General features: G+C 40.8%; 2 protein-coding genes across 4 annotated transcripts in view; one reads left to right on the forward strand and one right to left on the reverse strand.

Annotated features, from left to right (window-relative positions):
- On the reverse strand, positions 1-2,745 carry bncr (bouncer). 3 transcript variants are annotated; one of them, XM_034685038.1, is made up of 3 exons: positions 2,656-2,706; positions 2,396-2,520; positions 1-626 (listed from the first exon to the last, which is right to left on the reverse strand). In XM_034685038.1, the coding sequence occupies exons 1-3, from the start codon at positions 2,689-2,691 to the stop codon at positions 236-238; spliced, it is 552 nt and encodes a 183-aa protein (XP_034540929.1). In that variant the 5' UTR covers positions 2,692-2,706; the 3' UTR covers positions 1-235. The 3 variants fall into 3 exon arrangements, with proteins under 3 accessions (XP_034540929.1, XP_034540931.1, XP_034540930.1); XM_034685040.1 differs by lacking the exons at positions 2,396-2,520; positions 2,656-2,706 and adding an exon at positions 1,641-2,027; XM_034685039.1 differs by lacking the exon at positions 1-626 and having other exon boundaries at positions 1,799-2,520; positions 2,611-2,745.
- pik3c2g (phosphatidylinositol-4-phosphate 3-kinase catalytic subunit type 2 gamma) overlaps positions 2,621-12,462 on the forward strand; it is a 23,093-nt gene continuing 13,251 nt past the window's right edge. Inside the window, 16 exon segments of the mRNA XM_034685035.1 lie at positions 2,621-2,723; positions 3,124-3,188; positions 3,746-3,842; positions 4,332-4,480; positions 5,757-6,351; positions 6,466-6,548; positions 7,021-7,178; positions 8,825-8,939; positions 9,023-9,134; positions 9,542-9,612; positions 9,801-9,864; positions 9,992-10,117; positions 10,426-10,456; positions 10,646-10,829; positions 10,981-11,103; positions 11,365-11,493. Coding sequence (XP_034540926.1) covers positions 5,908-6,351; positions 6,466-6,548; positions 7,021-7,178; positions 8,825-8,939; positions 9,023-9,134; positions 9,542-9,612; positions 9,801-9,864; positions 9,992-10,117; positions 10,426-10,456; positions 10,646-10,829; positions 10,981-11,103; positions 11,365-11,493 — 1,640 coding nt within the window. The 5' untranslated portion in view covers positions 2,621-2,723; positions 3,124-3,188; positions 3,746-3,842; positions 4,332-4,480; positions 5,757-5,907.

A 12,462-nucleotide genomic window follows, 5' to 3' on the forward strand; every position in this document is an offset into this window, starting at 1 on the left:
CTTGTTTGTCACTCAAATATTTATTAAATTATCATAAAAATACATTGAATAATTTTAAAAATCTATGTTAAAATATCTGCCGTCACCTTGGTGCACACCTCAGTGTTGTCAGACTGGGTATACACAGTACAGCTCTGCAGATCCTCTACATTGCTTCATGCAGAGGCTGCTGAGATACCAGAGTATCAGCTACCTAAGAATCCTCCCTCCACCTCAAGGAGCCCAGAGTTTTAAATCACAAGTTGCCGGCCATCACAGCGACAGTCACCAGTGCTGCAGTGATGTACAGCGATGTGGCTGCCACCCCCGGGCTGGAGTTGCAGTACGGCCCACTACAGCAGCTGTAGCTCATAGTGTACACGGTTCCCTTGATGCGGATCTTGTGAACCTGGCCGCAGTCCTTCTTCGCCATGCAGCCTCTTGCTGACAGGGCGCTGTGGTTTCCGTAGCGTCCATCTGCCTTGTAGCACAGCTCTTCGGGAGGGCACTCTGTCACGATGAGGTCAAACTTCTTCTCCTTCTCCAGGATGGGACTGTAGTAACACCGCAGGTTGTCACAGAACAGCACGGGGAGAAGAAGGTAGACCCACAAGAGAGCAACACGCAGGATCAGCAAAAAGTTTGGCCTGCATGATGAAGAAACAACATTTAGTATTTTAACTCAAACCAAACATAGAAATCTCTGTTTGTCTGCAGATTAGAACTTCACTTCAATACGGTTGTGAGAGAGATCTAATAAAAAGTGCATGTTGAATACCAAAAACACGGAATACTACACTTCCCACAATGCAACTTGATGGTATTTGGACTCTCGCTGCCTTAAATCCCAAATTTAAATACTACTTCTTAAAGCTGCTGTTGGAAGTAACAGAGTAAACATCTGTTCAGAGAGAGGGACTTTGAATGTCAATACAATCCCTCCCAACCAGATTTCCTCTTAGCCCCCAACACAGATCGGCGTGTGCAGTCATGACAGTGCCGGACTCATAACCAAATCGGAGAACCTAGTAGGGGTCACCCCTTAACCAATCGGGACAGAGGATTTGAGATTAGCTATGATTGGTTCATCAGAACAGGAACGAGGGGAATAATAACATTGCTTGATACAAAGGCATTGGAAAATGCAGAGATTTCACAATAGTCTCAAATTACTCCACTTACCGATGAGTACCGATGGGTATTATGACCTTTTCTCCAAACCCAGCAGAAAAACCCGCAGAAAAAAAGTTACGTTTTTTTACACCATTCCTACCAATAGCAGCTTTAAGTTTGTTAAGTGTTTACATTTTAAGAAGCAAGATCAAGCGACACCCTGGAGGCATGATTGCAGATTTGACAAAGTGCCATCAGAGTCCCAAAAATGATGGGCCCAATAGGCTATGTATCACTCTAAATGATTAAAACATTAACATTAATGTGCTAAACTGGTGTCATTTTTTATCATTTTCAACGCTCTGTTGTTTCACCATCTTCTCCCCTTTAAGACCAAACAAAGTGACTCAGTGAGTGGATTGCTCAGCCCTGATTCTGAAGCACAGGTGTCAATGATCCCTACTGATTGTCTCAGAGCAATTCAACTAAAAAGAGCATCAGAGATCGTTTCAGTCTGTAGTTTTAAAACAAGAATCAGAAAGACCTACCTCGGCATCTTAAGATCTTATCTCAAGTTAGACAGACAAAACTTTTCAGAGCTTCTCCTGATGAACTCTGGTCTCGTCACTGATTCCAGATCCTCCTGCACAGACCACACCTACCTGCACACCTGTTTGTAAAATCCACACAGCAGCTACACACAGCGGGAGGTTGATCATAGTGCTTTTATTTTGCTGCATTCATTGAGGCCAAGGTATAACAATAAGAATACCAGGAGGATGGCTGACATGTCCATCTCCTTCTCTCTGGAGTGTACTTTTACTTCTTATTCAAACACTCATTGAGTAAAATAAGAAAATCCCAACCATGAAAACATGTGACTGAATGTTTTCACCTTGTGGAGACTCAGGTAAGTGCCTTTGGCTAATGGGCCTCACAGACAAGCAGGTCTATGCCACAGTGGCAACCAATGGTGAGCTTTTTGGCTGTGTATAATTTGCACATGAATCCCAAGGCTCTGATCTTAAACCATTATTGTGATCTAGTCTATTTTCGATCATCCCCAATAGCATCTTCAAGCTTGAGGCAGATTTCAGCTGGATGTTACATTTGTCTTTGCAGCAGCAGGTGTGGCTGACGTTATATTCAACGCCCCGATAAGGGACGATTTCATGGGAGCCGCAGAGGTCAGAGTCCATGCAGCCCTGAGCTGACAGCATGTGGATGGGGCCGTAGTGGCCTCTGGAGCTGGAGCAGCGCTGGTGAGGCAGACACTGGCTTGTGATGTTTGGGCAGAGCTTGCCTTTTTGCTGCAGAGGACAGTGGTAACACAACAAGCTGTCCAGGCTGAGAGCAGGGAGGAGCAGAGCTGACGCCAGCAGGATGGAGGTCAGGAACCAGAGTGGCACCAGAGAGTGGATATCCAGACTAAAGTAAATCCACACACAAGGATAAAAAGAATGATACAGACCAGACATATACTTTCATTCAAGTACCATTTGTTAATTTGTTGGTCACCTGCTCTTGCATTGTGCCATCTGTCTGTTTGTCAAAAACACGTACAAATGTGAAGAAATGACCAGAGGATCCTCCAAACATCAGCAAACCCACTGATTACCAAGCAGAAACAGGTGTGCATGTGAACCTTTTTAAGCTCAGAGATCCATACATAGAAAAAAAGGCTTTGAAACTTGATTTTAGCTTTTAGTTTATTGTTCTAAAAGAGCATCTTGTCTTATACTTAAAACATTTAATACAGGCTCCAAAACAAAAACTGAGGCAGCACAAAACAAAAGACAGGATGACGGTGCCATCTGCTGGGTGGTGTGGAGCATGTCGTGTGGACATGAAATGATTCAATGTGATGCTAGAAGTTGTTTCTAACGTCACTCAGATGTTACCTTTACATTTCATGAAGTAGCCAGTCTATTTGTATTTTCTTCTTTTACTGTACAACATATGAAGGAAGATATCTTCCTCTCCTTGGTGTCATTCTTCTTTCAATATTGGTTTTCCGTTCATGTTCCATAGTCAGCTGACAGAAGGAGCTTCCCCTCCTTATATAATGGTTCCTATACAGAAGAAGAAGAGTCTATGTAAGTTGGAATTTCACGATCATCCACGTCTGTTGTAAAATTTTGAAGTTTAATGTGCCTGGTTAGTTAAGTCTGCTTACAGCCAGCTCCTCGTCTTCCTCCTTATACTCATCCCCCCACTCATCTTGTTCTTCTGCGGGGTCGTAGCTGTACAGAGGAATCAGCCTGTGACGCAGCTCATCTAATCTGTGGCAAAATACAAAAATAATCTAAATTGTGGCAAAACATAAAAAAATATAACAAACCAATCTGAAAGTGATGCTCAAACTAAAAGTCAGCTGACCTTGTTCTCCTTCTGATATAAACAACCTGAGGAAAAACACAAACATAACACCTCAATAGATAAGACCAATAATGACGTCATGTTAAATGATCAATGGGAACTGTTCTTACCACGGCCATTACACATCCAGTCAGCGTGAGAAGTAGAAAAGGAATGAGTACATAGTACCCAGGGAATCCAGGCTTGTCATGTGGGGGTGAAATGTGAGCGGTTGTGTGGTTGAATTGCATTTCTTCCTGCCTGATCTCTTGTATCATACACCCCGTCTGCGCAGTGCACCTCAGCTGACACCTCTGTGACACATTCAGTGGAGTGCTGTTGCTGTCATTCCCACTGGAAGGCCACCGTGAACTGTACTATCTGAGCCCCAGGTAGACTCAAACTATCGCTTTATAAAGTGAATCAGAGCACAAATGTTTCAGCTGAAGAAGGATGCAGTGTTAAATGTCTCAAAGCTAACAATAGGAGAAGTTATTTAGGTCATTCTTACCTTTGGTGTCATATTTGGAGTACGGGAACACAACATATATTCTTGCTGCTTTCATTTCTCTTCACGTAAGAAACACACACATACCTCAGCCTGCTCAATGACATTCCTGAGTGAGGAGTGGATATGAAGCAGTCTCTGTGTGGTTGAACTGGATACATGTATTAATCAATAACTCTTTTTTTAATCACAAAACTTTTAAAATCCTAAATGTTTTCTTGAAGGTGCAATCACTGCATAATGATATAGTTCCTGTCACTTTAACAGGCAGATTTGGAAAATACAATTTCAATATATCTGGATTACTTTGAGAATCTTATGCAGGAACTTACTGGTCTGTGAGTTAACACATGTTGTTTTGTATTTCCCCCAGCAGAGGGAAAGTCGTCCTGTGCAGCAGGAGTGGGAGTGTCAGCAACAGGAAACACAGAGACAGGAGGCTCTGAATGTTTTACAGGTTTAACTCGCTGAGCATGGCTTCAGTCAAGTATTCACCTTGCAGGCTAGATGAGAGCTCTCAGGGTAAGTTAACGCCAAAAGAATGCTTAGAAATGCTCTGCAGGGGGATAAAGTTTAGTATTTGAAGGTAATTTAAAATAGTGTGTGAGTGCATTAATTTGATCAAATGGATGTAAAGTGTCTCTTTATTCCCAGAGCGATTCTGTTTCTGTTGCTTTCAGTTTCAAGAGTTCAGAATTTTAACTCTGTTTATGTGAAGTTGCGCGTTCGTATATTCTGATCAAAGACATCTGTCATGTTTTGTCTCAGACAGAGTTTTAACAAAGAATTTGTGGCGCGCATGGTCAGGTTTTGAAAGCTTGTTAATTATTAGACTAACACAAACCTCCTGGTTCACTTGAATCCTGTCATAAAAGCGTCATACTTTTCCTGCCTGGAAGAAGGCTCATAAACTAACCGCTTTATTATTCTGCTTTTACTCATTGGGCATTGTAGGAGCCATTTCTGTTGACTAATCCTAACCCTGAGGAATACAGATATTTCTACACTCCCTCAGTCACTGCTGCCTGGTGTTGAGTTGCAAGATGCACAAAATGAAGAGTTGTTTGTTTCCAATCATGTTGAGGATGATATTAGGCCGAGTGACAGCATCTCTAATGTTGCAAGCAGAGAATCGAACAAAAGAAGTTCAGTCGGAAGATCCAGTGTTTCGTCTACTTCATCTGCATGTATTAAGGCTGAGGCAGATATGGCTGCACTTATGGCTCGCCAAAGGTTGTTAAAGGATAAGCATGTTTTGGAAGAGCAAGAGGAGCAGCTCAGGAAAAGGAAAGAGAAGCTTGATTTGGAGATGGAAATAGCTGCATCTGCAGCTAAATTGAATGTGTTGAAAGCCTCCAACACTTCACATGTTTCCAGTGCTGTGCGTAGTAGAAGTGGATGTGTGTTTCTGTGAGTGCGCGTCACAGGTAAACTCCCGTGCTTAGCCTTCCGCGGCGTGTCGGTTTTGGTTTGGATAAATCGTCAGTCAGCCGCAACAGGCATCATACCTCCTGGAGTACTTCTTTAGTTCTTTATCTTTGCACCAAATCATAAAATGCAAAAGAAGAAATATACATTTGCAATGGCAAAGAACGTGTTAGAAAAAAAACCCTGAGGTCTTGTTAAACAAGACCTCAAGCACAGTTGCTTATTTGTATGCACATTTTAAGACAGACCTGAGCATTTTAAGAATATCTTAAAGAAAAGAGGAGATTATTCAATATTCAAACATGAATCTAAACACTGTCAGCCTGTCTTATTTACATAACAGATAACTTTTACTTTCATGTTGAATCAGAAATGAGGAGTTACTCTGAAGTGAAGCAGAGCAGCTATTCCAAATGACTGGACCTCTGTGGTTCTGCGTTCTGCAGAGCTATGAAGTGAGAACATGCTGAGAGTGTGAAACAGCAGCATCCAGGAGGGCAAGTACAACTCCCTAAAATGTGATGGATCCTTCCCTAAGAAGAAATGGAATACTGCAGAGACAAGATGCATCCGACACTGACCTCCCTATGCCTCTTACTGAGGATCCACTTTCAAAGCATGATTATGAGGACATTGATGTTTGTCCTGAGGATGATGAAGCACAATTGTATGAACTCAGCCGGAGTGCATCCCAACCCGAACCCCCAGGTCCTCTCTTGGTGGACAGAGGAGCAGGTTCGGGTAATACAGTCCAAAAGAGCAAAAAAGAGCCTCCACCGGTACCCAAACGCCCCCCTGCACTCAGAACCAGACTTCCCAGTGCATGTTTGGCAGTTACACAACATGCTCCCCCTCCTGTGCCCCCCAGGACACGACTGCCCATCAGCAGCAACAAAAAGCAGTTTTCCTTTGACCTGTCCGAGCCTGTTCATAAACTGAACCGTTCAAGGACAGAAGTAGAGAATGTGAGTATCTTTCTAGGTTCTCCTTCATCAAGGACAAAAAGCTTTTTTAGGATTTTCAGACAGGACTCATAGTAAAAATCAGTTTAAGACCAAAGATTGTCCTTCTTTTCACAGCAGGACCCATGGGCCATCGGTCTCATCGACACTCCAGAGGGCAGCACCAAGAGTCTGGCTTCATTTTGCACTGCGACTTCCAAGTAAGAGAGTGCATGATGTTTGTTTTAATTATTTTACAGTAGTTAATATTTCAACATTATCTCTTTGTATGCAGATGAGATAGTATTGAGGCTATGTTTGAGAATAAATTTGACCAACTTTATTGAAAACATGCAGCCTTCCCACATCTGAAACATCAACATTTCTTAAAACTGAAATATTGTTTTGATCCTATACTTCGTTTTCCATTCATCAAGCTTGATGGATCTACTTCATATTTATATACAGAAAAATCATCTTTTAAATGTGATCTGAAAGGTATTTTAGGTGAAACATATCACAATAAAGTGATGTATGTTTCTTTTGTTGTGTTATAAACTCAGTGTTGTTGTTTTTGCCTCTCATAAGCAGAAATGAAAAGTGTTTTTATGCTTAGTCTAAGGTTCATCTGTTGAACAGATCTGTCATCATACCTTTATGTTTACACCTCTGTGTCTTCACTGTGTGTGGCAGCCTGCTGTCCCGGTACAATCACACAGACAGTGTTCATAACCCTGGTGTGGTATGGGCTCGTGTTTTACACATCCACCCTGCTCTGCTGCTGCAGGTGAAGGTAAACGTCAGTGTGGCCAGAGACTGGGACAATCACCAGCTCCCATTCCCCACCTCAGGTAAGACTTAGCATCACATTGTTTCAGTCAGTTTAAATGCTCACTATAAATAACATCTGATCATATAGGATGTCAAAATGCAGAAGTGTTGAATCATTTAATAATGTCATAAGTCATAATAACACAGATTTTTGCTTTGACACTCATGTAAAAAAATACTGTTAAATCCTGTTTTTTCCACTTCAAACAAATCTCCAAAATAAGATCTTTCCTTTCCCCCTCTGATCTATCCAAAGTCATCCATGCTTTTATTTTATAAAAATAATAACAAAATATCAACACATCACTCCTGTCCTCACCAGCTTACATTGGCTGCCAGTTTTTTATCGTGTTGATTTTAAGATCTTATTGTTGCTTTTAAAATTTTAAATGCACAGGCCCCAAACTATTTAAGCAACCTTTTAACCCCCTATGTGCCTGGGCGGCCCCTCAGGTTTGTGGATGCATCTCTGCTGGTTGTGCCAAGATCCAGCCTTAAAACAAAAGGTGACCGGGCCTTTTCAATCAGAGCTCCAAGTTTGTGGAAGTCCCTGCCACTGACAATTAGACAGTCCAAAACCTTGCCTGCTTTTAAATCCTCACTAAAAACATTTTTATATAAGAAGGCATTTCTCTACCCCTAATACTTGAATTTTCTCTGCATTCAGAGGTCTTGTTTTGCTTCTGTCTTTTTTGCACCGTTTTTTATGCTTTGTAATTCTCTGCTTATTTGTTGTGAAGCACTTTGTAACCTTGTTAAGAAAAGTGCTGTATAAATACAGTTTATTATTATTATTATTATTATTATTATTATTATTATAATTATAAGGTATGGAGTAAACTAACGACTGCACATGCTGTTTATAAATGCACTTAGCCCTCATAGTTGTAATGTTGGATAAAAGCTGAGGTAAATCACAGCAAAACAACACTATAAAAACATTTATGAGGAAAAGGCTACTCTTTATTTTTAAACTCTTAAGTTTCAAAGGTCACACATCTATTTTCTTTAACGACTGAACAATGATGGTTTTTTTAGTATTCACATATCAAGTGCAGGGGCGTGTCCAGAACTTTTTTACTGGGGTGGCCCAACTGAGGCTCTCACATAGGCAGGGGTGGCCAGTGCATTTACAAATAAATTACATTTACCCTTTCTGTCCTCACAACCTACTTTCATTAAAGTATTAAACAGTTGTCATATTCCTTTTGACTTGAAAAAAAACCCCTCTGGACATGCCATTGATCAAGTGGCAGTAAAAATGTGTGATACAATCTACAACTATTGTTCTTGCTGATAAATGTTACCTAATGCAAAATATTTCAAAGCTGCTTCCTTAAATCTTAATCAGCAAGATAAAACAAGAAACCATGCATGAAGGCATGTGGCGTTTTTATAACTGAAATCAACTACAGCGGTCAGATAAAAGTTAGTGGAGTGTAAAGTAAAATATCCCCAGTTGAAGGTGGTGTAGAAGTCTAAGAAATAGCAGAGGGAGTAAAAAGTTGAAATACTGCAGGACTTGGGGTTGTTGACTTAGCTGCGGTCCACAGCTGCTTGTTTGTTTGTTTTGCTCTCCAGTATCTGTGGACACTTCAGCTCGTTCTTCAGTCACTGCACGTGTTGGCTGAAGTGTGTGGACTCTGAACTTTTCTCTTTTATCCAGTGAACAGGACAGTGAGGACTCTGATTGATGAGGTCTTCCAGCTGTTGGACATCACTCCCAGCAGGAGTGAGAACTATGTTTTAAAACTGTGCGACTCTGATGAGTACCTCCAAAAGTAAGACCCTAATCCAGTGACTGTTAACTTTAAACATTATGCACAAGATATTCACTCAACACACATCACACGTGTCTTTTTAGTGAGGAACTGCTGGGTATGCATGAGATTATCCAGAAGTCCTGCAAGCTTGAACTTGAAGTCTCTCTCCGGCTTCTCCATGTGAACAACCTCAGACACTGCCTGCCCAGGGATGTAAGTCAGATTGAACCTCTTCTTTGTTCCCACACACTGGGGAAATAATTTACTAGGAAGGGGTTGGCCTCTCTTTAGTCTTGAAATACTTCTTTCCTGTGCCTGGCTTCTGGCCAGTTTGTTATCATCAGGGCTCTTGTGGCTGTAAAAGCCTCCGCCCTGAGATCTTGACTTTGTTCTGTTTACACATCACGTCATAGCTGGTGACATTCAGGAGAGACAATTCAAATAGAATAAAGGTGAACCTGTTGCAACCCATGATTCAAACACACAAAGAGGCATTTCATGATTCTACGTGCATTATATGAATTCTAAATTATGTCCTTTGTATATTCAAAAAGACTAATACATCAAATCAACACAATCTTTCAAAGCAATTACTATTTCAATCTGTGTCTATCTCTAAGGAGGACGATGACAGAACCTCATGTCAACTGTACCCACTCCTACGTCCCGCCTGTGTGCACAACACCTGCAAGTAAGAAGACAAGCAGCCCTGAATCCCACATCAGCTCTATGAAACACTTTTAAACAACACTTGTTCAGTGGGTCATGTGTCAACCAGAGTCTGTTTGTAGAAAACATTGGGAAGCTTTGCCTCAAGGTTCTCTTCAACATTGTTGAGTGTGTGTGTGTGTGTGTGTTTACCCTTTTGTCTGCTCTCAGGTTGAGCCTGCAGGATGTTCTCGGCAGCTACAACAGAGAGGCGACAGAGCTACTGAGAAGTAAGGTCAGTAAAGATAAAGAAACACACACATCCAACTATATATTTATTGCAATTATTTGAATTTGCTCCAAGTGAAAATGCAAATGTATGACATTTGTCTTTTATGCCCCGGATCTCAACGTGTCTGTAGACTGGGATGAACGCTAATGTGCTCGCTGGCTGTGTTCGCACCATCAGCAATCTCCTGTGTGGGCTTTCATGTCCCGAATTAGAGGACGCAATTGGGAGACTAAACAGAATCAATCCCATACCTCTGGTAGATATCACACACACTCAGTATTCTTCCTATTAAGGACTGCTTTCAGTAGATTCAAACTGTCAAACCTATCACCCCACAGCCCTCTGCTTTGTTAGTGTGATCACCTTTTGACTCTGCTGTAAGCTGCTCTTCACTTACAACTTTTAAAAGTATTGTTTCTTTTTATAGAATACTTTTTGTGGCATGCTGTTTTGTTTACATTGCAATGTTTCCAGTGAAGTGTTAGACTCTGCAGTGGAAAAAGCAAACACCTCCTCACCCCACAGATTAACAATACAAAGCTTTGTTTTCTTATCTTTTCACAGAGTCATGATGAAATGACTGAGTGTGAAACTGGTGAGTAACCGTTTTGTATGCTGGATTATATATCAATGCCATTAGGGTGTACGTGTGTTCGTGTGTACACAGGTACAAGTCTTTTACTGGTTTACTTCTTATGAAACCTAAATAGGTTGACTCAAACTCAAGTGTTTGGTTTTTAATGTTTTTGTTGTCTACATTGAAGTCGTATCTTCTGAATTCCAGCAATGATCATGCTCCACCAGTCGCTGCTAAAAGTCCTTCAGATCTTTTTCGACAACTTCCAGTCAGACTTCAGATGTCAGAGGGTAACCAGCAACCCAAAAACCCTCGACGTTCAGTTCAGCACTGATATCTTCCAATTCAGTATTGCTGCTCTCTACCAACTGCACCTCTCATGGATGGCCAAGTATGTGTGCACAAACACACACATTTTAATCCATGTGTTTCCTCATGTACAGATATATACATACATGTACACAGACACAAACGTTAACCACATCCTTGATGAGAACACTGGGTTTTGCATTCTCTTCCTCTTTCCTCTCCATCGTTTGTAGTTATGAGTTCTTCTCCGTCTCCTGTGAGTTGACGTACGGAGGAACAAAGGTCTGTGACACTGGCAATTCTGAAAATATCAGCACCGCCTTGTCGATCGGAAACAAGATCAAGTGCAATCGCATGTAAGGACATGAAAAGGTGGATTTAGCTGAATCTTCCTCCCATCAGCTTTCTCTTCTTTTTTTTTTAAAGTGATCTTCAGATCCAAGCTCTGTTGTTGTAAAAGGCCTCTTGTGCTTCCATGAGTTTAAGGATTGAAAAATTCATCCTGGAATTCATTGTTACAAAGAATGTGAGAATATTAAACATTAAAGAAACAAAAGATGGCTCTGGAAAAAGAACCCTGTTTAGTGATCGTATGCATTTGTTTTTTTCTTCTTTAGGATGGTTTTTCCTGTCCCAGTGAATCAGCTCCCATATGAATGCATGTTGACGTTTAGACTCAAGGGCTCAAAGCGAGGCAAAACCCCAGAGCTTTTAGGCTGGGCTGCGCTACCTCTTTACAAAGACAGGTGGGTGTTTCTCACTCTTCACATCCACTGGAAGGTTTTTGTGGACACCTTTTTAAACACTTGATTGTGGATTAGACTGGGGTAAAATGTTTGACGGCAATCCTTAGTGGGTCAGCTGTCTGATAGTCTACATAAGCATCAAAGTTTTATATGAACTACTCAGCAATCAGAGAAAGCATCTCACATACAGACTTAAAATCACTTTGATGTCTGCTGGAACTACGACAACATTTCATTTATAAAATCAAAAGGAGTGTTATTAACTTAACTTTTTTAAAGCTATACTTAGTAAAAAGAGATTTTTTATTTTTTCAAGTTATATTTTATGGGGCTTTTAAACCTTTATTGGTAGAGGACAGAGGATAGTGTAGGAAACTGGGAGAGAGTGGGGGAAATGCGGGAAAGGAGCCACAGGCTGGATTTGAACCCAGGCCGCCCGCTATATGGTTGCGCAACTTAACGAGTAGGCCAAGTCTGCACCATAAAAAGATAATTCTTACTTCTATACTTTTAAAATTAAAATTGAATTATTCCCTGCAGTGCAGCAAATGTCTTAATTGCATCAATGCATCTGCAGAACTTTTGAGATGCAACATGTCAGACTTTAGGCTGGCCAGGTGGAAACACAGTTGTTTTCTTTTAACCACTTCTATTATATATTTATTCATTTCTCCTTATTGACAGACAAACAAATGTCAAGTTTACCATAGCTTTGCCCTCTTTAGTTTTCCAAAAAAATGATTATACCTCTCAATCAATTATAGGGCTGAAATGACTTTTTTTGCTGTTTATCTTGTGTTTCTAAAGGCTGTTTTGATTCTTCATATCGAAAATTCAGCTTTTTAGGGTTTGAGTCATGTAAATAAATGTTTTTGTTATTATAAAACCTATTACACGTGTGTTTTTTCTTCTAAAAACTAAGTGTACACATTGAACAATCTTGCTGTGTGATCATTTACTGAAACTAAA

The sequence above is a fragment of the Notolabrus celidotus genome, chromosome 6 (assembly GCF_009762535.1).
Source record: "Notolabrus celidotus isolate fNotCel1 chromosome 6, fNotCel1.pri, whole genome shotgun sequence".
Taxonomy (NCBI): Eukaryota; Metazoa; Chordata; class Actinopteri; order Labriformes; family Labridae; genus Notolabrus; species Notolabrus celidotus.